The following is a 26,980-nucleotide window of genomic DNA, read 5'->3' on the forward strand; positions in this document are numbered from 1 at the left end:
CCTTTCTAGTTTTGTGCTTATGCCATATGCCACAATTAAAGCTGTGAGGACCATTAGCAACAAATATCACAACTGTGAATTATCATTCTGCTTTAAAGTCTTTACTAAACTGAAGACTAGTATTTTTCAGTAATAGCATGCACTGTATAATTGTATAATTTCTATATTGTGTTTTTTAAATAAACATGGTAGAATTTGCATATTAAAGAACGTCTTGTTTACTAAACATTTTGAACTTTCAAATGTAAAGTATAAAACCATGCCTACCTCTTTGAGTTTTATTTTAGCATTAAAAACCAGCATGGCAGGAAATATTTGATCTACTTTTTTCTTTTTAACCTTCACATGAATTGTCGAAAAGGCTCAAAGAATTGCCAGACTTTCAAGGCTGTATATCTAAAGTTTGAGACAGAATGTTATATGAGTTGGAGAGATGCTTGAAGCAAATTACCTTGCAGCTGCGCATCCTCTCACACATTTATGATTTTAAACAGGATGGCAGCTTGGACCTTAAACTCTTTATGTGCCACCTATACCTGTCTACAAAGTGGGCTGTCCATGATTGAAGTCTGTTTGTTTTCATACTGGCAGCATTTGTTTCTGGGTGTCTTTCTTAATCCAACATATAGGTTATGAATGTAGTTTAAGACAGACTATCTGATTGCCTAGAGCAGCGGCTTTAAGAGTACCTACATTAAGATGTAGTTTAGGAAATCTATAGAAACAAAAGGCTCAAAGTTTGTGCATTCGTACATTTTCCACTTGTGTTACATAGAAACATACAATTTGTCGGCAGATAAGAACCATTCAGCCCAATCTGCCCAATTCTTTCACTGTACACTGTACTGACAACTACCACCTCTGCTGGAAGGTTATTCCATGCATACCCCCCCAGTAAAGTACTATTTCCTGATATTACGTTTAAACCTTTGCCCGTTTAATTTAAGAATGTTCCCTCTTCTTGTGGTAGTTTTTCTTCTTTTAAATGTACTCTCCTCCTTTATCTTGTTGATCCCTTTATGTATTTAAATGTTTCTATCATATACCCCCTGTCATGCCTTTCTTCCAAGCTATACATGTTTAGATCCCTTAACTTTTTCTGGTTTTGGCCCCTTAATCTTCCCTTTTAAGATCCCATACATTGCACTCTTATTTAGTCAAAACATTAAATAATTAAGAGTCATACATTAAAAAATGTTACATTATAGCCAGGGGAGGGCTGCTACCTTCTGGCTCAGAGGGCAAGTGGTCCCATTGGCCCTTTTCCTACCCCCCCATAACACGTACACATTAGCACACATATTTACACACACAATTTACAAACTCACGCTAACACACATAACACACAGATACACTATGCTTAGACATACTCACTAACACACACTTACCCACTCATGCTAACATGTAGTCCTTCCCACACACTTACACATACACATTCATGCTCACACACACATACACATTCATGCTCACACACACATACACATTCATGCTAACACACAAATACACATTCTGGTTAACACACAAACACTTACATAATCATGCACACGCATTTATAAATACACTCCCACTCTAACATACATACATTCATATATATATATATATATATATAGAGACGGCAATAATATATAACATACCATAGTAGTATATGTTTTGTTTTGGCATATAATGATATAACAATGGTAATGATTTTTACTGTTCTTGTTTGCTCTAGGATGCTTTGATGAATTTGCTTAAACGGTCCCAGGTACATTTTGTACACTGTCTGGTCCCAAGACCGGGGTTGGATGGTGCAGAATGTAAAGTCATGCCACTGAGCAAAGGAGCAGCAGGAGACCCAATTAATGTTGCTATTGATGTCCCCAATGTAAGGAATCAGCTTGCGGGAGCCCAGCTATTAGATGCTATACGTCTCTGCAGGATAGGTAAGAGATGTGTACTTCATGGCTAGACAGAGCTGCGTTTAAAAGGTGGATATATTGCCTCTACAATGTGGGTTCTGCCTAGTTTGATTTTCACTCATGATTTGTCCAGGTTAAATGTGTTGTTCATATATATATATATATTAGATACATTATGACCACTGGCAGGCACCTGTCAGTGGGGGTGGGATATATTAGGCAGCAATTGAACATTTCATATTTAAAGTTGATGATGTTAGAAGATGGGGAGGACCAGAGAGACTTTGACAAGGGCCAATTTGTGATGACTAGATGACTGGGTCAGAGCATCTCCAAAACTGCCCACTATAAAAAGTGGCCCAAGGAAGGAAAAGTGGTGAACTAGCGACAAGGTTATGAGTGGCCAGGCTCATTGATGCATGTGGGGGGGGGTTTGAAGGCTTACCAGTGGGCAAATTCAACAGACTAGCTACTGTAGCTCAAATTTCTGAAAAAGGTTAATGATGGTTCTGATAGAATGGTGTAAAAAAACACAGTGCATCACAGTTTGTTGCGTATGGGGCTGCATAGCTGCAGGCTGGTCAGGGTGCCCATGTTGACCCCTGTCCACTACTGAAAGCTCCTACAATGGGCATGTGAGCATAAGAACCGGACCACAGAGCAATGGAAAAGGTCTAATGAATCACATTTTCTTTTACATCATGTGGATGGCCAGGTGTGTGTACATACCTTACCAGGCACCAGTGGCACCAGGATGCACCCATGGAAGCCCCACCTTGCAATTGCGTATCACATAGAAGGAGGTGGACTTTGCTTTCCTAATTGTCCTGGCTTATTTAGAGTCAGAGATGCTAAATATTGTGCATAAGCCACTATAGGTAATGTGTGTCCTGGAAAACATGTTATCGTAGTGGAAGATGAAGTCCATTTTCTTCTAGATGAAGATGCTGCATTGCCTACCAGGAGGACTACCTGCACTCTTCCCATTTTGACCAAACCCTATCCACTTGTTCCAAATCATTCCAACAAACAGTTTTTTATCAATAGTTTCCAACTCCAATACGCAAGGACTGCAGCTTGAGGACACGCATCTCAATAATATAATAATAATAATAATAACCATTATATTAAATGTTTTCAGTGAAAGATACAAAGAGATCCTGGCCTGTTGGTGGAAACTGCTGCTTTAAAAAATGCAACATTATCAACAAGGTACAAAAGGTGTAAATATATTAGGAAAGAAGTCCGTTGCCTCAGAGTGTGCAGTGTAAAAATAATTGAAAACACAGATTCAGCAGCACTTTTCAGCTGAGGTGGGATACATGGCTGCATGCTGCCTCAAAACATAATAATCAAACATTATTACATATATTAGGAACAATTTATGTCAAAAAGCTATAGCATAATGAGAGTTTCTGCCACCTAATGTTTGTCTTTGTAAATTAGCCTCTGGGCACAATATATTATTAATGTACTACATTTACACATAAAACTATATGCTATTATATACTATTTTGATGAACTTAGTTCAGAATAAATATTTATAGATATTGGGCTCTAGCTGTACACACAGAACAATCATCAAGGTGTATAGAAAAATGCTGCTAGGGCACCAAATATCTAATCAATATATAGGTGGTTTAATAGACTGTAAGCACATTGTTTTTGTTATTTTTATAGTTTAGTTATTGTTCATTTTGTATTCTCCTTTCGTTGTAATAGCATTATGGAATCTGCTGGTGCTTTATAAATGTAATGTAATAACAAAGTAACATAAGATTAGCAGGAGTTAAAAACATTGGCTTTAATTTTCTACACAAATGGGGAAAACATAATAATGTTACTTTCAGTTTGTTTTAAATACTCTTTGGAAATGTATTTAATATGCAAGCATCCAACAAAATCATTACCTCCCCAGGAGAGCAAAACTCATTTCTGAAACACTTCTAAAACCAAACAAAAGCCAATATTTATGGCGAAGAAAAAAGATTAATGAAATATTTTACAAATTCCACATATTCTATTGGCAAGAGGTAACGGCAGTGGTTGTGACATCGTAGCTCATGAGACACAGCCAAACACAAGCTGGCGGAAGATGATAGTAGGGGTCAAACAGGTGTCCCTCAGCTCTCCCATTCTATACCCCTTCCTTCTTTTGCCTTTGAAGATGTAATGGTTAGTTCTTATAAGAATATATTAATTAAAGGCTGGGGTGGACCAGCTGCCATTCGAGATTAATTATATGTCTTTCACTCTCAGGTTTTCAATAATTAAACATGCAATGTACGGTAGAAGCAATGGTGTCGCTCACAGGACTCGTGTATATGTTTTTGATGAGCTATATCAAATCTTCACCTTGCACATTTAAAGAGACACTCCAGTGTTCTAGGCAGGATACTTAACTGAGAATGAATATTAAGGTACTTTGATGGTATATCACATGGCAGAAGATCTGTTCGGCCAAACCTACTTCCTACATGGCAAATAGCTGGGCAACAGGGAAAGAGGTGCTACTAAGCTACCTCATGCATTAAAATACATATGATGACTGTAGTTTCCCTTTAATTCCTGCAGTTTATATTATTGATTCCATTCTCATTTATTTGTTTATAGGCTGAACACTAATGCAGTTATTGCATCAGTAGTGGTCGCTTTCATTTCTAGCTTTATTTTCTCTTATGTTTCCCCCTTTTGTATATCTTCTATTTTGTGTTGTTGGTATAGTGTCCCTTTTGAAGTATACTTACCCTGACTATTACCCTTTTAACAAACGATCTTACCCGGCTGGATTATTTTTTGTTTTATTTGGGTATTCTGCTTTCTTTTCCCCCATCTATATTGAGTGGTCTTTCAAGATATTTTCCATTAGACAGAACTACATTTAGAATTATGCCACTGTATTTTGTTAATTTTTTTTACTATCACATAAGAGAACTCCAAAAATATCAATAGCAGTACATTTTCCCTGAATCATGCTCATGTTTTACATAATACTTATTAAAAACTTTTTGGGAACTTTTTCCCCCATTCTCAGTGGCACCAGATAATACACTTAAGTTAAATAACAGAGTAGCCTCTCTCACAGACCCTAAGCAGCTCGCAGAAGGGTAGGGACAGTAAATCCAGCAAATGTTCCTTGTGGATTATTAAACTTATTATTAAGTTACTATTACCTGTGATACAAAGGGTTATGAAAATAGTTCAGAGTGGAATAACAGCACACTTATGGAAGAAATTTAGGAAATTGTTTATTGTTAGGGCACTGTGGGGGTGGTGAAAAGGTTGAGGTAGGAGGACTGAGCCCCCATTACTGAATGGTCCAGGGCACATGACAACCCAATAGTGTATATGTACGGAAGAGTAAGCTTATAGCCCTCCTGGTCCTATATTTATATATGTATTTATTTATTGGGCCATGTGATTTGGCATCCTGTTATCCATGTTTAATAGTTCCCTGATCACGAAACCATGAGCTGAACGGGGTAACCACCTGCTTGGTTCACCCTACAGCTCTCTTTTGTTTTTATGGAGTCTGTGCTAGACCGTCCAGTAATTTTAATACTTTATATTTAAATTTGAATCTAATTAACATGAATATTTAAATTTGTTCATGCTTGTTTGCCTTTAGGGCTTAGAAATCTGCCAGCATGGACCCCCTGCTTCTGCAGCAGACAACATTAAACCCGAACCCAATGTCAGTCAGGAGTATTTCATTGTATTTAGAACAGACGGATTTTCTATACTTTTGTTCTCGCTTACTCGCTGTTGTGACATATAGAATAATTTATTTATCAAAGCTAATCTAGGACATTCTGTTGTCAAAAAAGCAAACTGACAATATTGCAGAGAAAATGTTTAAAACGTAAATAATGTTATATGTTTGACATTAAGATAAAAAAACCAACAAGTAGCACGTTTTCTTCAGATTTGTCAGGATAAATACAACCTTTAATTGTGAAATGTGTGCCAGATCTGTTTCGAATGATACTGAGAAACAAAACAAGCTCATCAAAAATAAATAAAAGTTAACCAGTGATTATCATAAATTTTATATAACTGTATTTAAAATCCAAAACTCCCACAACACTCACGAGAATACCCACTGTAAGAAAAATCTATATTAGATTTGTAACATTTGTATATTTGTGAACAAAAATGGGTTTAAATTGAAACAGATATTACAAATACTAGTTGCAACATACACCGGTTGGGCACTAGCAATATATGGAAATTTTAACCTAATGTGATCAGATTTGTGTAAGATTCAGGGAATTTTTATGCAGTTATGTGGATACAGTGTAAGTAACTATGCTAAAACCATGCTTGCTATGTATGCATATTTGTGTAATTTTTTTGTGAATACTATTATTTGTGTGTTTTTAATAAAATATATATATATATATATATATATATATATATTCATAGTACCCATGGAACTTTGAAAATGGAAATGTTTCTAGTTACTGAAGGCGACTGCTCCCTGGAAATGGAGATATCCAGTCAGTCTACATTAATCTGGTAAAACATAACATGGAAATATACCGTCTGGAATGGGATATGAGGTGGCAAAGACTATTGCTATTGCTGGTACGTTAGATAATGGAAGATATGTGCCTTACTCTGGAAATCGTGCTACTCGGATTCATTTGATGAATGCGGCTATTGGCAACCAAGTCATGCAGCAGTGCACAATTTTCTAATATATATATATTTATTTGTGAAACAAATAAATGGATGCAAGCGTTTATTAGTAATGATCATTGCAGTCTATATAATAATATTTTTACATGGTTGATTTTACATCTGTTCGTGCCAACTGACTGGAAAAAATAACTAAACTGCTATTTAGCATTATATATATATATATATATTTCATTATATAGAGAAATGTTAAAAATAGGTAGACAAGTTAAATGATCCTTTTTCTGTTGGTTTGAGTTAGTCAATATTAGTTTGCATAGAGCTCGTTAACCTTTTGTTTAATTGTAATGTGTAATTGATTTCTTGCAGAATCATATTAACGTTAATTTTATTAGTGCCGTAAATACCTGAAGTTACCGTTCTTGAAGGCATATAGTATAAATTGACAGGCTTGACCTAACTAGAGACCGTTTTATTTGATAGTAGTGTCCGAGTGTAGAGGAATATCAAAAATATTACTTAACTGATCCCATTCTCTCACTTGAGTCAATAGAAATGAAGCTGTTGAAATCCCAACTGCTTCACAGTCATAGATGGAATAAAAACCACTCAATGACTGCAATTCAGAAAGTTAATGTGTAGGAGATTACTTGAAAGTGATCTTGCTGATATTATACAGAGTCATTGCCGCTGTGAAGGCAGTGAGTTGAAATGCTCAACTCCAATGCATTTCGGTACCTAAAAATATTTTTCCAAGGCCTAGTTCCCTTTATTTAAAACACACAGAGATTCCACAATATGAGAATGCCCATCATCTATATAATCTGTTATTTTACATAGATATTATTTATAGATATTTTTATATTTATCATATCATGTGCAGAATTCCCTCTTCTACTAAGCCTATCCTTCTAGAAAGCCCTATATGGATGGGTCTTCTTGAAGGATATATCAGTGTATCCAGTGTAAAATACATGTATTCTAGAAAGCTGGTGATAATATAGGTATATATGTGTATGTATGTTTTTTGATATTCTATCATTCTAATAAACCAAAATCTATAAAACAATTTACACATTTCTAAGTGTCCATAATATACTGTAAGTGTTATTTTAGTTTCAGAGTCTCCGTTACCCAGTTGACTCGACTATTCCTTTGTCCTTGCCGCTTTATTTTAGTTCTTGAACCACCTAGTTAGTAATTGCTACGTTGCATCCTTGACTTAAGGTTTCATAGACTAGACCTTGATAGAAGAGTTTTCTCTATATGAATAGAGATTTCTTTCTGTAATATCCAAAATGAGATTTTTCTGAATTTGAAATTCAAGTTTTCAACATTTTCCATCAGACGGAGAGTGCTGTCTTTATTTTTCCACCCCTTCTTTGACCACAGAACATGAAGTTTGCCAAACAAAATATACCCCATTAGTGCCGAAATGCACATAGAGTTGTTTTATTTAACAAAAGGTGACCCATGTTTCATACTGCATATATTTTTATTACCATAGGTATTCTGGTTGTTTTGGGAGGTTGATGTGTGTGTATTCTACACTAGTATTTAATAAATTCTCCCAGCCTTATCCACAACACTTGTAATTATTTTGTAATGTGCTATATCAGTATCCCATCACTTGGCTGGCAGTGTCTGTTTGCAGTTGTAGTCCATGGACTTGCTCTTCTTTTGCACATCGGAGAACTGTGTACTGGCCCCCATAATCTTCACAGAGTTATATTAAGTGTCTCCTGGCTCCTCACTGGGAAAAAAAACATTTTTAAGACAAATAACTGTATATTTCCCAGGAAAATGAATTTCTAAGAACTATACTCCTACAGAAATGTATTCAAAATGTATAAGAAAAAGAAACCCTATAGCCAAGCCAACGTAACATGCACATCCTCAGTCCAAATCCTATTTTGGAATTTAGCAACGCCATTGACTATCGCGTATGAGTAATATGAGTAGTAGTAGTATGAGTATGGCAAGTTTCAGGTGATATCAGTAAATGTTTCAGAGGTGTACTTTTTATCAGCTCATAACAGCACCATAAGCACAGCTGTACTTTCGATGGATATCGGTTATCACTATTTTAAACATTGTGTCTTCTTGCTTGTGTTTTACATTCATGCTATGTATTTATCCATGCCTTATTGAATATACTCTCATTCTTGCTTGAGGTCTGAATATTATACCCCAAGTTATACTTCAATGAATTAAACAATGAATAGGTAAACACCCTCATCCCAAAAAGTGTCTAAGCTCTGAATATATGTTCCTGTATATAATAATTAGTTTGTAATAAGTATTTTATATTATAATCGATACAATTGATTCTTAGTCGTTATTTGTCTGTTGAATATGTTTTCTTATGAGTATTTATATTGTAATTGAAAATATCATGAGGCAAAGGGCCATTTTTAATCAATAACGTTCTTTATCTTCTCACCTCTGTCAAATTTGAAAGGGTATATTTTCACATTGTCATTGTGAAGCCTTTGGGAAATCATAGGTTCTGGCAGCAAGTGGCCAAGCAGGGGATTCCATAAAGTAATAAGAATGACTGCACATGTTGGTATTGATTTTAATGTTTCACGGAAAGTATGAAGTTATAATTCTTCAAGTGAAAACGCATTTTACAGTATGTTTTTGTCCCATTGATGATATTGTCGGGTGTTCAAGTTACAAACCAGCTACCAGTTTATTGCCTACATCCGTATGAGTACACAATACAGCGAAGTGTTAACTCGTCTCCCTTTCCTCTTCTTCTTCTTCTTCTACACGATAACACTGTATATTATATTCTAGAAAAATAAATATTAACTATATTATAATCATATTATATTCATTGATGTTGAACAAAAATTAAATGTTTTTTTTTTCTTTTAAACTGTGTTTTTCCACAGGTTATGCTGACAGGATTGGCCTAACTGAATTCCGACTTCGCTTTCAAGTACTGGCATTACCGGTCATGAAGAAATATATTTCCACCTACGAGTCTGTGGATGAGAGAAAGGTATGGTAAATAATTGAAAACATGAAGTAGTTTGTAGTTGATGTTCAAGTGGAGGGCTGTTTCAACTAAAGTACAAGTCCCTTTAGTTATTTAGTTTATTTTAACGTTAAATTCAGTACTGTACATATTAACGTAAATTAGCACAGGATTTGATTTTGTTCCAATAAACTCCTTTTATCTACAAACCTGGAGGCTGCCTTTGTAGACAGTTGTGATGATACACTGAGCGAAATTTTTTTTATAGAAGAGATAATAAAGCTCTGCTTTTTTAATGTAGTTCTTTTATGCTTCTGGGTGATTAAGACTGAGACATTCTACGGTTTACCACAAGACAATATGGTAAGGAGTTGGTGTCTCTTGTATACTGGACAGCAGAGCTATAACACATTCACATGCAGCTGTCCAAAAACATTTTGTAATGTAAAAAGTAGAATTATTTTAAAATGGAAAGAACCTCAACAGCCACTACAATGATTTAGAAAGGCTAAGGGACGAAGTCTGATCTTGGCAGAGAGAGTTTTTTGAGATAGACTGTGGGACCTGCATTTTGTGTTTTAATGTGCCTGCTTGCCTTTGCCATCCCATGAGTAGCCCCATTGTTTTTTGGGCATTAAATCTGTTTTTGCTATACATACTATGTTGGGCGCTCCATCCTACAGGATGGTGATGATGATGATATTTGAATGGTTGTCTGGGTTACCTTTTGGTATAGAACCCTGCTGCTTATATATATATATATATATATATATATATATATAATTACATTAATTTCTCTATTTAAATGACCATTCAATCACCTGTATGTCTGTCCCATAGCCTTCTTCTTTTTGGCTGTGGGTGTTTATTTAAGGGAGAGTTTTTAACTACTTCACTGCCTGCTTTATGTAAAATTCGCCAACACAATATTTTTAGAACTCATTTCAATGTGATACTACTGATAAAATATTGTTATAAAAATCATTCTCATCATGGCCTTATATTGAGGCAGACAGCAAACGACATATCACAGGACTATATGTTAGCAGATCAATAGAACTTGTAAAAGAACTTGTAAAACAGGTACATGTAGTTAGTAACCATTTGTAGCAAATGTGCTTCCTATAAATGTAGTGCTTGACAGGCAATACAGCCCTGAAAGAGAAACAACAGCATATCACCCTCTGGTGGCTGTGCAGCAAGGACCACACACAGTCCAGCCAGATTGGGATTTGAGGCACGAAGGTACCTAACAAACTCATGACTTTATTAAAATCATGTTTTATAAAACCCACCGTAGCTAAGGGGCATTTGTGACTCATCATAGGTCAGTCATGAAGGACTTTTTGCAGTCCCTCTACAAATCCTATTCTTTTAAAACCCTATGGACATAATAAAAAAATGTAATCTAATGAGTGGATGAATCAATACTGATTCAATTCTATAAAGGAAATATGACAAGACGTTTTGGCGGTGGGAAATATGCCCCCCCCCCCACGAATTTGACCTCCACAGCTAAAATGTTTTACTCTTTCATTAATTGATTCAGGATCTAGTCATTCATTAGTTGATTACATGCAGGCTGAGTGATCAATTTTATACTTTATGCAAATCTGAGGCTAGGAGGGGAAAACGTAAGGGCTGTATCTTTGTTCTTCTTCACAGCTCTTGTTCCAGGAAGAAATACTTATTCAAACCCAGGGAGTGTCGGATCTGTACTCTCACTAGTGTTCATTAGCTGTTTCAAAACAAGTACGCTTGTAGAGTGATCAGTACACACCTCATTTGGCAAAAATAAGCATATGAAGAGATTCCAGTGATGTTATTATGATATTATCAGGTGTTCTCACAATAAAGATCCCTGGGCTAGAAGATACCTCGAGAGAGAGTCTCTAGTCATGTTGCAATGCTCTCTGATGAGAGCCGTGAGAAAAAGTTGAAATAGGTGAAATAAACAATACATTTTAAAACACCCCAGTCAATAATTGATGTTTCCTTTATGATTCTTAAGGACATTCTTAAGCAAAATTACAAAGGCTGTAAGAAAAGTGACGATTCATTTTTTTGTCCTATGCGTTATAAAACGTTGGTCAAGAAATAGCTGCATGAAAATGTTGCCATGACCCTTGCGAAATTCCCTAGGTTGTTCTGCTTTCAAAAATAGATACTTTCGCGGAATGCTTTTGCAACGTGTGAATCCTATTACAGCTATGAAAGTCACACATACTGATATTTGTCTGTAAATACTAGGCGTGGGTGTTACAAAATGTAAAACCTTTTCAATTTCTACCTATTTAAAATAGGTAGAAATTATTATTTTTTTATTATTTTTGTACTAAATTGCTTATATAAGTTTGGTTGTGTACTTTAAAAGCGAAAAGGAAATATACCGTTGGCAAGGGAGGTGTCAAAATACTGACAACACTCATCCTCAAGTGTGAAAATGCCTTCATCCTTAAGGGGTTACGTGCAGAATGCTGCACTCGGTTAGGATAGCGAATTAACCTTGCAGGGATCTATTCACTAAACTGCAGGTTGGCCAAAAAAATGTGAAATTCAGTGGGTAAACTTCCTTAGTAAAATGTAACAATATTACCTGTAGCAAACTCAGCCCATCCAACCGGAGAACAGATGCATGAATAAGAGATCCAGTGTTTCATCAGATCTCATGTGTAATTCACTCTTTGTTAAATAACCCCTTTTGAGTTAAGGGTTTATCTAGTAGCCATGTTTCATCTTCATACCAGGTACACATGATATATTACGAAATATTAGCACCAACAGAAATGCACAAAACAGAACTGCAGAGCTAATTTATGGTTTCATTATAGTTTATAGTTGTTGTTGTTTTTTTTATTGCATTATTGTTATCTTTTTAGAGAATAATTCTGTATATTATTATTGTTTTTTAATCTTTTCATCGTGAATGTAATTTATATGCAAACACCCTGGTGAGAAACAAAGCAGATGGAAAGACGATTCATTGATTCGGGTGAATAATTTAAACAAAAGGTAGAAGGAAGTACAGTTTCTTCGGAAAGGAGAGTTTTAACATTCAGTTTCCTGTAGCGATGCGTAAAATAAATCCGAGTGCTGGGATTTAATGTTCAGTGTGGAATAGCCTCGCTTTTTGACACAAATAATTAAATATATATTTATATATTATAACTTATAGACATCATTGCCAGTGTGTTCAGTGATATAACTGCTTCTAATATTTCCAACTTCACTCTGGATATATGAGTCTATGATAATATCTCTCCACGGGATACGTAAAGGCCTAAAAGTAACTCTAATTTAGTGGCGCTGCAGAAATATGGTAGAAATCATTCTTTTAATAGTCAAAGTGATGCAGCTATAGAGGACAGTAACCTCCACTAATTTTTCAAATACAGATATAAAGTTGGCCATAATGTTGGGCGAAATTGGTTTTCTTACCGTAAGCCTACCCTCTATTTTATTTTGCTACAGATTACACGGAACATATTCTTTTTGAGACATGTCGGTGATCTCTTATGTTAAAATCAAATTTACCGGTTTGGAGGATGCCTTTTTTTGAACACGGTTCTATTTCAGAAAATGAGAAATTTTAAATGACATTAAATAACATTCAAATTGGAACCAAGGGTGCATTCTCAGTCAAGGGTGAAGTCTCATTAAGCACCTTCTGTGAGTCAACATTATATATCTGAGTGAGGGGTCTCTTAAAGGCAAGGGTCTTTATTTACCGGGCAGAGTAAGCCCAAGAGATAACAATAGGAGTTTTATTCTTTAGATGATTTACTTGGTGTTGCCAACTTATAAAAATAAATGCAAAAATGCATTAGAAACAAAATGTTACACTTTTCAGAGCAGACAGTGTCCATACTCATTCTCATTTCACTCCTATATTGTAAAAACTGTCTTTGAATCATCAGCAGAAGTGTCTGTGTTTTGGCTAGTTTAAATAGCATTCATTAGTAAGAAAGGAATGATAGCTAATATTTTTCCACAGTTTTCTGCTATCCAAAAAAATGGAAGAAGAACAAAGAAGCCTGTGTTAAAAAAAAAATCAATTTCAGTAAGCTACTAAATATTCAACACTTATTAAAGCCACTTCGGAGATGAATAATGCATTTTACAAGCCACATTGGACAAGGCTGTCAATACAAGTGTGTAGCTTCATTTAGAACTATAGGCTTTTAATAAGGTGTTTTCTTTCCCACACTTTGTAAAGGTCAATATTGTTATCACATGCTATCACAAGACAACATGGCAAAATGTGAAACGGAAGATACACAGGCACTTTTTTCAATATAGATACTTCACAAACCTCCTGATCAAATTCTGCATTATCATTAGAAAGCGATACGGAACAGTTTGCTTACCATCTATTTGGATAAGAAGACATTACATTTTCTTTGTTTATCTCTAGCGAGATGTGATGAATTGTGAGAACTGTGAAGAATTATAGCATTTGGCTAAATGTTAGACCTGTTCTGCGCCATGTAGTGGATTTATCAGGACACATCATTAGAAATGTCATCCCGTGGCCTCTTCATGTCTTTAAAATGCCAGCAGTCATATTATCTTGTGTTGTAGCAGAAAATGAATAGAAGTCCTCAGATGGTAGATATGATAATGGGTTCAGTGCAATTACTCACAGTAATTCCTGATACAGCTTTGCAGACTTCAAGCAGATGTTAATGTGCATGCACGTTTTTAGGGTATGGAAATGCTGTCACCTGACATTGAATGTCCATGGTGGTGTGTGCCAGCATTCAGACTATGCCCTTACCTTGCAATGCCTGTAGCCCATCTCCTCGTGAATGATATTTACCAGTAGAGGTGACAGTATTGGATATATAATGTGTGTAAAGCCCATGTCTGTTATGGGAAGCTTCACATTTGGAAGACTATAAGAATACGTGAGGAAACACTACAATGTTTGCATTGAACGCAAAATGTCTGTATGTAGTGACTGCAGAATGCATTTGAGGATTATCCAATGAGGAGCCTAACAATATCTAGTGTTTGCCAACATAGCTTAATTAAATGGCAGTAGTCAGCTATTAGCATTTCATATGCCCCCTAAAATGTTGGCCAACGAGAAATCAAACAAAGTAAAAAAACGTATTTCTCCTGCAGGGAGGGTTGTACACAGTTCCATTTTAGATATCTGTATTTATTTAAGAAGAAGTTACTGTGTCTTTTGGATACAGCCATTTCACATTTTTTCATACCTATTAGATGCATACATGTGTGTAACTGTCCTTTTTCGATCCAAAGCCATTTTCCCCTTCATAATCACTGCCCTTTTCAAAGTGTTTCAGACAGAGTACTGTGCTCCAGGTGGGCTGACGCTCAAAGACCATACATAGACATGCAATGAGTGGAACATGGGCAAGAAAATAAAAGTAGATAGTGATCCTTCAAAAATGACAGGGTTTCGATTAAACTCTCATTGTTTCCTTTAAACATATGGTTTGGATCCGTTTAGGCGCAAATACTTTTGTTTCTCATAGAAAGACTGAAGGGAGAGTGATTGAGTAGTTAATAGAGTTCTTGGTGGTGAACACCCAATAAGGAGGGTGAAACCTCTTACCTTTCTCAATGACAGTTGTATATCATGGCATCTAGTCAGAGAAACGATGATACATTTGGTTTAAAAAAGTATGTGTCGTCTGGAGCTATGTAGACTGTCCCCATAGACAAATATTCCTTTGTCATGGACGAGCTAATGGCTCCAAGTGCACATACCAAAAACACATTTAGAAACATAAAATGTGTCGGTAGATAAGAACCATTCAGCCCATCTGGCCTGCCCAATACTTGATTATGCTTAACACATGCTTTAAAGATAATTCCTGTTTAAGTCATTTGACTTAATCACCACTAAGATGCACACCGAACATTAGTGAGACATAATGTTGGCTGCAATATGATTCAGCAAAGCAATATTTTACAAGACCTTGGATAATGATTAGCAGAGGTACATTTGTGATGTGACTGTAAAATATGGTTTATCTGCCCTTGAGTGCACCTCTGCCTTAGGAAAGTTATTCCTCTATTACATGGATTTATGGCATGATGGAAATCAATTTCTTTTACTTTGTCATGATGGCTCCTTGCAGCATTGTGCCGTTTTTAGCTGATCTTGAAATAGTATGTTAACAATGCATGTCCACCCCTCTGGCACTCACAAAGTTATTCCTACAGTCTCAAGTTTGGCGTCATGCATTCAGATGAGCAGTTTTATGCCTTTACTTCAATATTGCTAGTTTTCCATTTGACTGATGTTTCATCAGGTGTGAAAAATAAGGGACGTAATTGTACTGATCCCTCAAGTCCAAGTCATTACAAATAAAATTTATACAAATACAATTATATCCAGTTGGGAACGGTCCTTTTTCTTTACATGATATACTAAATAGTCATGTAAAGTGATCAAAAGATCTACTAAGCCACTAGGAATCAAGGATTGTCCTCAATTGTTTATTGGACTTGGTTAAACTCTGCTGCAAATTTCTAATCTCCATAGATAGAACTTGGGTGTTATACTGCCAAATTATTCAGGTGCAGAGTTTGCAGCCAACTGAATCACCCAGGAGTTTGGAGTGAAGTTGACCATTATGAGTAGAACCCTATTCACTCGGGTGGCAGGATTCCATTTGAAATAATTTAGGCAGAACTAATGCTAATTCTTTGCCTGGGGAATTTTCTATTGAAGGGCAGTTGAAGAGTGAATATTTATTATATAAGGTACATGCAAATCTATACTATACTATACATACATATATATATATATATATATATATATAATACTGAATGCTTTTTCTAAGGTTGAAAGAAATCAACCTTCTGCTATGTAGGCATCAGTATTAGGATAGTATATTATTCCTTAAAACGCTTGTGGTCAAATAATTTTAGTGTACACAGAATCATGCATATGCCTTTTACATTTTAGAATCTAATCAGTTTTGCCCTGCAGCTCAAAATATGTGCTGTAAAAGTAATACAGGAGACTAGAAGGAAAAGTAAATAAAACAAGGTAATAAAATACCTGGACCAATCAGCTTTTACTGTGTCAACTTAGCAGACCATGCCAGCACCTGGGACCGTTCTTAGTTTAAACAATGTTTCCAAGGTACTCAACTAGGATGACTATGAGTAAAAGTATGATTCAGTAAGCACTCATGCTCAAGTTGACTTAACTTCCTACTTCTCGCTTGAGTTCACGTGTAAATCCTATAAAACAATTCTCTACACATTATAATCATGGTGAAAAAGCCTTTTTCTCTCTGTTCTCTTTTTATAAGATGAGAGTAGGAACGAATGTTATAGAATCTCAAATACATCTATATTGAGTGGCTAGATACTTCATCCCCACCTCGGCAACTTTTTATTACTGAAATGAAATTTAATCTTGGTCTGCTGAAAGCCAAGTACAGTACACTTTATCCCTGTCTTGCAGATAATGCTTCTTCTGGCTAATATGCAATGTTACTGTTTTTTTATTTTCTCCAGGCTGTCGAAGAACTTCTTCAAATGCTTGACTTGGAAAAGAAGAGTGTTGTGATGGGTCGAACACAGGTACAGTATGTTACTGAACGCTTACACATAAAAGGATGTGTATTTACAATTAGGAAGAACAATCCTCTGTTGTCATGTAAGGGTATTTATCAGAAACCACATATTACAAATCTGAAAATAACTGATGCTTTACTATTTCAAGAATCTCCATAGGATAATGTCACTTACAATGGTTTTAGAGAAGAGTTGCAAATTTATACTATGCATGATAAAGGGCTAACAACTTTAAAAAGAAAAAATGTCGGTGCGCTAAGCTAGTCTCAGGCTCAAATAATACAAATGTATAATACGAGGCCTACCAAACAGTGTAAGCATTCTGCAAGAAACAGTGTATTGGCTGTACAATGTATACAAGAAACAAAAACTGTCTGCGCTTCTTACCCTAATAAAGTTGGCAACAAATATATAAACATAATATAAATGAGAGGTTTTGGTTATATGAATTGGCCAAAGCATAATTAAGCTCACCCGCCACGTCAAGGCACACTCTCAATAGGGTGAGAACCTACTCTCACCTCCTACATAGTGGGCACACAAAGCAGTTTATACTGCTACCAAAACCTTATTAATGTGGCTAACAACTTTAAGCCACTCTTCCAGGAAGGGCTCCGTTTGTCCCCTGTGTTGCACAGGTAATATGGAAAGATTTTTGGAAAACCATCGCATGGCCAACCCAGCCTCTGCTAATCTCACAGTTATTTGCACTTCATCATGCATAGTGAAGTCATAGAGCTAAATGTTCAACTCAACTTCAAACTCTGGGGTTAATAAATCCAATCCTACATATCTGTTTTTGTCTAGTACTAAAGATTGTATATTGTATACACGTCATGCATTCTGAGGGCATGCAAATTCCCCAACTCGTTTGACTATGCCAGATCCCATTATCCCCTTAGATCTCCTATATACCTCCATAATAGTTTACAAGGACATGCCTCCTTTGGCCAAGAGAAAAAAAAATCAAGTGTAACATTAAGGAGGCTGTCATTAAATGGGAAGTCTCGTGGGAAAAAAATATTTTTCACCTTAGGTACAACATTTCAATATAATTGAAAAACCTAGTTTTATCTGATTTTGTTCCCATAAACTCCCATTATCTGCAGACCTGAAGGCTGCCATTGTTGTCAGTCATTCAATATTTTGGGTGACTTTGCCTGCTTGAACACCGAAGTGAGCTGCCTTCGTATATTAATGCTAAAGTATTCCATTCCTCTACAGACTTTAATTATTGAGATTGTCTGGCCGGGTGAGCCATTGAATTGTTTACAGCAGACAGCATGATAAGGAGTAAGGGTGTGTGTCTAGCAGACTGGGCTAACAGCTAGAATATATATAAATTGCTGAAAACATATCATGCAAAAACTAAACCTTTTTTAAAAAAGAAAACAGCACAATATTTTTAAAAACATTTTAAATCTGATATAAGTAATTAAAAGAGGCGAATAATGACTAAATACCTGTTTTTTTAACAGAAAAATAGATCTATTCACGTGCGGCCCAAAGACCTAGGCTTGCTGTTGGGCATATAGGCTAGATGCCTAGCCCGTTACCTGGGTTATTGTTGGAAATGTTTTAATTTGTGAGCTACTGTTCTTGAAGTATCAGGGCCTAAATTATTCCTCAATCCAGTCCTGGTTGTCTTTAAGTATATCTTCATAAACCTTTGGGCTGCTTAGCGCTTGTAATCTATGCAAAAAGGAACCCCAGCATTCATGGAAACTGGCTGTTTCAGCCATTTTCAAGAAAGATTGATTTGACGTGTTACAAGCTTATTTCCATACTATTATTGAAAAACATAAAAAATATATATAAATTAGTAAATCATTAATACACGAATGTACATTAGAGGCTATAAAATGCGGTATACTCATGATATACGCAATGATGGTCTGATTCTTATGAAGTATATTTTCTGTCTAATTTCAAAAAAAAAAGCTACACCGATAATCGCAGTGCTTGGAAATGATTGCAGATTCATAGAAATGTCTATTTCTATGAAATCACCTTGTGCTTTATTTTTGGAGCCATGATTTTCATTTTTATGGCGTTATGTTGCTATGCCTGTTTAATATATTAGAGAGTTGGCACCAGCAGTCTGACGGCATAGAGGTAAAGCCATTAGTATGAACATTGATCCTGCAGCAGCTTTGAAGAACTCATGGGCTGTGCTGTTAATGCAGTCATTATTGAAGCAATCAAACCTCTAATGAGGCATAACTCCATCGCCACTAATTCTCAATCTATTGTTGCCGGGTACATTTATGTCAGTGAAATGTTAGCGGAGATCAAATAAAAAGAGATACCTTTATCTATGAAGGATATTTTAGCAGATGTTAATGCTTTATTAAAATGTTTCGGATCTGCGTTCAATTAAAGGGATAGTTTTTTTTTCTGTTCAAAATGCAGGTTTTAGAAAGTGTTTCTATTACAAACGACTGGCATCCTGCATAATTATATTATCGGATCGAAAAAACTATCCGTTTTTGTATATGTATAACAAAACACGATGGTTAATATAGAAACCTTAAAGAACAGTTTTTCCTTCTTTTGGCATCATTTCTACGTGAAATTCTCAGCATAACACGTAACCCACACGTTTTTCTTTGGTAACATTTTGTTCTGCCTAGCAGGCTAATTTGCCAATGGTCCAGGAGGGCCATAGAGGGTCCCTATCATGAGGCCTGCCTCGATGGGCGAATGCATTGAGGACATTTAAAACTTCAAGCCTTTGTGCAGCGTTACATGAGCATACACAGAAGATCCAGGGGGACTGCCTGACAGAGCTAAGGAAATAGCAACATGGGGATTAAATGAACAGGAGTAAATTTGATAAAAGTTGATTAAAGGTCATTCTGAATATGAATTTAGGATGACGACTGGAAACAGTTTCTGATTATTTGTTGATATTAAAATACTTGGCTGATGTACTCCTAAGTTTATACAAAATCTTTCTGGTGGGACCACAAGTCTAGTGCCAAATGGTGCTTTGATAATCTGAGCGATCTAAATGAAAACAAAGTTTTTTTTAAATTGTATGCTTTTTCCTATAGATTTTTATGAAGTCCGGTGTGCTGTCTAGACTGGAGAAACAGCGCGAGAAGCTGTTTTCCCAAAACATGATCCTGTTTCAGGCAGCCTGCAGGGGTTTCCTCTGTCGGCAAAAGTTCAAGAAACTAAAGGCAAGCAGATCCATTAATTTTGCTAATAATATGGCTGAATGTCAAATTACCCAGAATGTCATACTAGCTCATATTTATTCCATGTTGACTCCTCAATCAAAAAGAATACAGTTTCATTGTCTGATTTTGAATAGTATTTATCCTTAATTAGCTTGACTGTAAGCTCTTGGGCATACTGTAGCTCCTACCAACAATAAGGGGCATATTGATGATACCAGAGAAATGTACAGTACATGCTACTATACTGACATAAACATAACATGTACTACATGAATAGGACCGGAGTCATTTATTTCCCTTGTAACCTGATGACAAATGCTTTGGTCCAGTACAGCACAGCAAAGCTATTATAATAAAGCTGTTACCAACTGGTAAGAGTAGGCTAGACTCACCCACCAAGAACCTGCAGGATATAAACCATTGACGTGCATTAGTGGTTTAAAATGGTCATCTGATATTTATTAGATCACCCTCATTAAAACACTGGACAAAGCCAAATCAATATAAACTAATAAGGACTTTTTTCATTTAGCATATTGATCATTAATAGCAGCCTCCCAGATACTGTGATGGTTATGTGCGGAATGTAGGTTGTAAATTGTAATAACAACAATAGCAATCATACTAACAATTATTCTCCTTTATATGCAAAGCCCCATACAGATTAAAAAAAGGATTATTAGGCGATGTGGTAATGTGGTGAACTATGCAGGTGGGATTCAAAAATCCATATTATGTAAAGTGTATTTATATTTTTGTTCCTGTTTAGATTCAAATGGTTGCTCTAAAATGCATCCAGAAGAATATGAGGAAGTTCTACTGCATTAGAGATTGGCTGTGGTGGAAGCTTATGTGCCATGTTCGCCCTATGCTAACCGTTAACGTGGATGAAGAGAAGTTCCGGGTCAAGGAGGTGCGTAAATCTTAGCGTAAAGCTTCTCCTTCTAGTTTTGCCTCACAGAAATATATAAGCTTCTACAACTTGCCCATATTACAATTACTAAATCTGTTCCATAGGATGAAATTATTGCGCTAACTACGAAGTTTAGGAAATCTGAAAAATCGAGAAATGAGTTACGACAGAATGTTGATCTGCTGGAAAGCAAGGTGAGTTTCCGCAAGAAATGGCTGGTTTCATGCTAAGTTTCTCAATATACAGTTCCTACTCTCAAACCCATCCAGGAAGTTAATAAATAAGCTAACCCTGAGAGTCCTCACACATTAGTCTATCAAAAAGATTCAGTTACTTTGATAAATTAATGGTAACAACCAAATAGTGGTCCTTAGGAAACCTTTTACTTGTCAAAATGTATTAGAGAGGGGTTTCAACTGCAAGATGTCAGTGAGAAGATACCAGGTATCTTTAAATTGGAACAGAATAAGGAGCCAGCTTCAGAATATGTGATGCTTTTATAGCATAGTGACCAATTGAAAAACAATACATATTTTGGTTTTTTTTTAATGGATAAAGGATGTAAAGTTTGTTGTCTGTTGTGAGGCTTCTGCAGTTATAATGCAGGAAATGCTGGAATATGTTTTTTCCCATATATTTTATATGTGTGTGTATGTATGTATGTATAAATATATATATATATATATAAGTAGTAATCATGTCTCTATTTTGTAATATTGTTTATATGGTTTACCTTTACTTTTTAAAACAAGGTTTTGTTTTTGAACTTTGTAACTTGATTTTTTCGTTATTTAAAGAAGAGTGCTATTTGATCCTCATTTTAGGCAAGTGAATGAAGAGAAAGTGATTATCAGTTACTCCTGAGAGATTCTTCATATTTTCTTAATTGGTTTTCTTGTGTGTTTATTGAACACACTGCATCTGCTCCATAGAGACACTACATTTAAAACATGCAAAGGAGGAAAAACCCAAAACACACCATTTGCAAAAAAATATGTATACAATCATAGCCGATAGTAATATGCATGCAGATGTCAAAGTCGTCATTTAAAGGTTCTGCAAGTCACTAAATTTTAAAGATAGTTTTGAACAATTTAAACGTTTCTATAAAAAAAATAGGTGTTTTTCAGTTGCCTTATTTTGAAATATAATGTTTCCTATCTTTGGTTCATTGCAATGGCAGAGTATTCACTGATGGAATTGGGTGGATCTTCATTCATGTTCTATAAAGTTATTTTATTTTGCCATGCGATGTTAAATGGGGTAGTGAGGGAACTATCCTTGGGTTCATCCTATAACATCAAAACAGCATCACAAGTCACCCATACCCTTCCATTGTGCCTGGAAAAATATCCACAGCTTCCCGTTGATAATCTTTCACTTGTATTTTATTTACCGTAGCCACCATGGTTATGTTTAAAGAAAATAAAAGTGTAACTGATAAAGCAATTCATTTCATTGGCAATGTACAAAAATGTAACCAGGTCATTGTGATCTGGAGTAGCACATCTTCCATAATTAAAATGGAATGTTGGGGCGATGGAATGAATGTGGGTGATCACAAAAGACTGTCAGGGAAGGGAATGTTTCTCAGACTGTCATTTATTTACTTTAATAATATTTTTGGAATAGGGAGAAATATGATAAACGCATATCCATATGGAAGTCTTTTTAACTGAGTGTGCATTGGGAAGTAAGCAAAGCAGCACATTGGGTTAAGTCATTTTGTATTGTTGATAGAAGTATTGTTTTGCAGGCATTAGTAGCCTAAAGTTACCATGGGAACTGAATAGACAGCAGTAACATTTCTTTAACCTCCCAGACATTACATGTTTCAACTGCTCATATCATTTCGACGAAGTGTCAATAAAGCACTCTGGGAAGAAGAAAAAAGTGTTTTCTTTTATGCTTAATGCATATACATATATACATATACACGCATAGTCATTCGCATTCACATGGTTATACAAATCTTAGTTGCGGGTCAGAGCGCTTCTGAAAAAAACAATCAGTGAACAATACACTGTCTATTAAGTGCAAGCACACATTTTGCTCAAGACATACCATGTTATTTTCTATAGATGATTGATTTAATAACTCGACAGGATGCAGGTCATTATCTGAGAGCCATGGAGCCAAATACACAATGGGTCGGTGCATTTTTCTCCTAAGTAACAAAAGCAAGTGAAACACAGTATTTGGTTCTTATTAAATGCAATGTGTTAGCATGCACACTTTATTGTGTGTCAAATAACCTGGTAAGTCTATTTACACTTTAAAATTATTGTCTCCCTGCACATTTATTCTGCTCAATAATGGAAGCAGCAGAATAATTTAGAAAATGAAGATTGCATTTTTATTAAACCTGAATTTCTGGTGGAATATGGAAAAAGATTTAATAATCTCAAAACATTTTCCATTTTCAGATAGGAAAACTGACCAATGGTCATGCCTGGCAGTCTCCCAGGGTTGCTATCTGGAGTGTTTGCTCTTCTGGTGAAGTGGCTTCATATGAAGGCAGGACTAGTTGCATGTAGGAGTGGGTTAGCCCCAGACAAAATGTAGTGGGACAGAACTGGCAGAGGAGCAGGGGAAAGTGGGCAGGCAATAGGCAAGAGTGGACATTGTCCCCTACCACTCAACTGACCCAGGGAGACAAAGCTTCAGCCAGAGTTAAACCTGGAGAGTTCCTAGGTATGCAGATAGTTACATAGTTACATAGTTCATAAGGTTGAAAAAAGACCTAAGTCCATCAAGTTCAACCCTTCTACCCAACTTTCCTATTCTTGAGCCAAAAGAAGGCAAAAAACCCTAAGAATTCTTCCATCAGGAGAAAAAATTCCTTCTTGACTCCAAGAAACAATCAGATTTCTCCTTGGATCGAGAAGCTCTAAAATATTAATGTTATTCTATGTATGTTATGCCTTTCTAAAAAAAACATCCAGACCCCTTTAGAAGGCAACTAATGTATTTGATACTAGTTATGAAGAGAGACTAAAAAAGTTAAAAATCTGCTAAAACTGAAGGGTTTACACAAGGTGCCTTTATGTTAAGGCTGTTCAAAATTTCTCTTTTTGAGTGAATTTTATTTTGCTCACAGGAGCATTATTGGTAGAAAATATGAAATGTAATTATCTCCATATGGGCATTTTGTATAAGCACTGCAGAATCCCTCACTTAAATCTATGACACCTGTTTAGTTATAAAGAATTCCATGGCAATATTCTACACATTAGAGTTCACCCTGCTGTTACCTGTGCGTCACTCCTACATCTCTATTCTACACAGGGGATTATGGGAATTGTATTATATGCTCTTTACATTCTTACAGCTTTATCTTTATAACATGTGCAAGCTGTATACTATTGGAATCTGTTGTTCTTTGTGTGTAATGTAATTGTTTAGTGATACTTTTGTTCCATTCTATTTTTGACAATATAAAAGAAAATGTTTTGTTAAAAAGTTAAAAAATTAATGTAAACAGCAAATATTTATTTTCATGAATCATAATTTTAAGTCATCTAAGTGGTATATAATAAAACATTTTGTGACATACTGAGGTTCATGCGGACTCATACATATACTGTTTCCAGTAGGTTGGGAAAATACTTTCTACTTACTATGATGGTCAGTCAATGTTGCTGCTCCTCTTCCCTAGATGGCTGGAGCCCTGTTGCCCTAGAGATCCTGAAGAAATACTGTAATATTAGCTCTTTTTAAATAGTGAAAACTGACCCAAAAACTAGCCAAATGTAGAAAACTAGCACAGCCAGCTGTTCTTAGCATTTACATTATTGTGGAAGGTTGTCTATATAGTCGCCTGCATCTCCTCACAGCTAATTTCCTGATTAGAAACACAATTAATGATAAACAAAGCAATATTTCTTTACTTTTCCCTATTAATAGTTCTAACAGGATAACTCTTGAGGATAAACTTTTACAACAAACTAACTTTTATCAAGGGTAAAATATATTGCATTGCGTGAAAACATATTCATGAATTCAAGGCATCAATCTGATTTTTAACGGAATCTTTCTTATTGTTCTCTTTATATTGTTTCTTTCATCTGCGTATGCATTCTTTGTTATCAAGGTGTCAAAACTTTTATTATATTGAATTTAAATTACAGTCGATTTTGTTTGTATTAGGGAGCTGTATGAAGGCAATCTGTTTTTGATAGAATTATTGTTCTTTTCAGCTGAATATTGATTTTTTTATTAGAGTTGATTCACAGACTTGATTCACAGAGATCAGTTGCTTCTTTCTATGAAAGGGGATAGTCAGAGTTTCATTAAATTGTTTGGTGACAGTGTGAGATAACAAAAATTAACTTTTGTGTAATAGTACTGGATGTTCTTTTTGACATATTCTAAGAATTTTTGATGTTTGAAGCCAAAAAAGCGTGCTTACAACCTTTGCATATATGAATAATAATCAGAGTCATAAGGAAATTATAATATATATATATATATATATATATATATATATATATAAAATAACATAATATATTTAATGATTTACAAATTGGTGGGAGGTGTGTTACCCTGGTGCATATATAATGAGTAATGTGATCAGAAGAATAATTTTAATAACTATTTAGCAATGATTTGTAAGGTGAAGTGTAAATTGTATCAACTACATTTTAACCAAATAATGTGATAGAAAAAGGACAGGGGCCTTTATGACTTGTGAAATTTGCCTGTTTTAATCTTATGATAATTTATTCATTCCCCAACACTCTCAGCTTCAGTTCAAAAATGTGAATAGAAAATACAATTTTCCCCAGTGAATGAGAAAAATCTAATAAATGTAATGCAAAAAATATATATTTTTGTTAACTTAAGTGGTCAGTAAAGTTGTAAAGAGTAAAGCTCTCGTTCAATACCGCATTTTTTACAAACTCAAGAGTTAAACCCACTCCAAAATGGATCCAAAATCTTCTGCTTAGATTTCTTCCATTTCAGCTGCCAAGTTGAAGGTGGACTCTTACAAGTCAGAATAAGAAGTGAGTGACAGGGACGGACTGGTTCTTCAATTCTCTTGGATGCAAGACAATGTTATGTGACCCTGCAATAAAAGATGTAATTAATAGTAGGGTATGATGGAATGAGTATGTTTTAGTGTAAGTGTGTGTTTGAAAGGGAGTGCATACATGTTTGTATGTGTTACAGTAATTGTGCAGGAGTAAGTGTGTGTTAGTGTGTGTGCTACTGTTAGTGGAAGAGGGCAAGGGGCTGGTGGGCCACTCAGCTGTACCAGTTCTCCCCCGGTGAGTTTGCTGGTTTGCATGAGACATGGGCTGAGCAGGAAGTGAGTTTGACCCCAGGCTTGGCTTGGCAAGTCAGACTCACCTACAATTTAAATACAAAGGGAAATTAATGAGAAGAGCATTTATAGCTAGCTTGATGCTATGATGTTATTTAAAATAAATTAATTGTAGCAAACCCACTTCTAGTCAGGGTGAACCAAACTCTAGACAAAAACCAGATGCGGGCCAAAAAATAAAAACAAATTTATCAGGCGCGCAGGAGCAATGTATAGCATATCAGGGGATTAATTTTATCTGAGCACAGAGCATGTCACCAGAATGGTTTATGAAGCCCAGACATGACAGACATGCAGGAAGCATCTTCCTTTAAAATGGTGCTTGTACACCAAAAGGTCATGGCTCCGAGGCCACAAAAGACTCTGTGTTACTGTCACTTACAAGTAGTAGGAGACAGCGTAGTCAGGTAGGACTCCAGGACAGAACAAGTTCAAACAAGCTGAGATCAGGATTCCGGAGAGCAG

At 35.6% G+C, this 26,980-nt stretch overlaps 1 protein-coding gene across 1 annotated transcript in view; it reads left to right on the forward strand.

Annotated features, from left to right (window-relative positions):
* MYO18B (myosin XVIIIB) overlaps positions 1-26,980 on the forward strand; it is a 201,322-nt gene that overhangs the window by 72,513 nt on the left and 101,829 nt on the right. The window contains exons 21-26 of the mRNA XM_053469399.1: positions 1,712-1,922; positions 9,440-9,549; positions 17,032-17,097; positions 20,148-20,276; positions 21,046-21,189; positions 21,294-21,383. Of these exons, the coding sequence (XP_053325374.1) occupies positions 1,712-1,922; positions 9,440-9,549; positions 17,032-17,097; positions 20,148-20,276; positions 21,046-21,189; positions 21,294-21,383 (750 nt within the window). The remainder of the gene's footprint in view (positions 1-1,711; positions 1,923-9,439; positions 9,550-17,031; positions 17,098-20,147; positions 20,277-21,045; positions 21,190-21,293; positions 21,384-26,980) is intronic.

This window comes from Spea bombifrons, chromosome 1, assembly GCF_027358695.1.
Source record: "Spea bombifrons isolate aSpeBom1 chromosome 1, aSpeBom1.2.pri, whole genome shotgun sequence".
NCBI classification, from domain to species: domain Eukaryota; kingdom Metazoa; phylum Chordata; class Amphibia; order Anura; family Pelobatidae; genus Spea; species Spea bombifrons.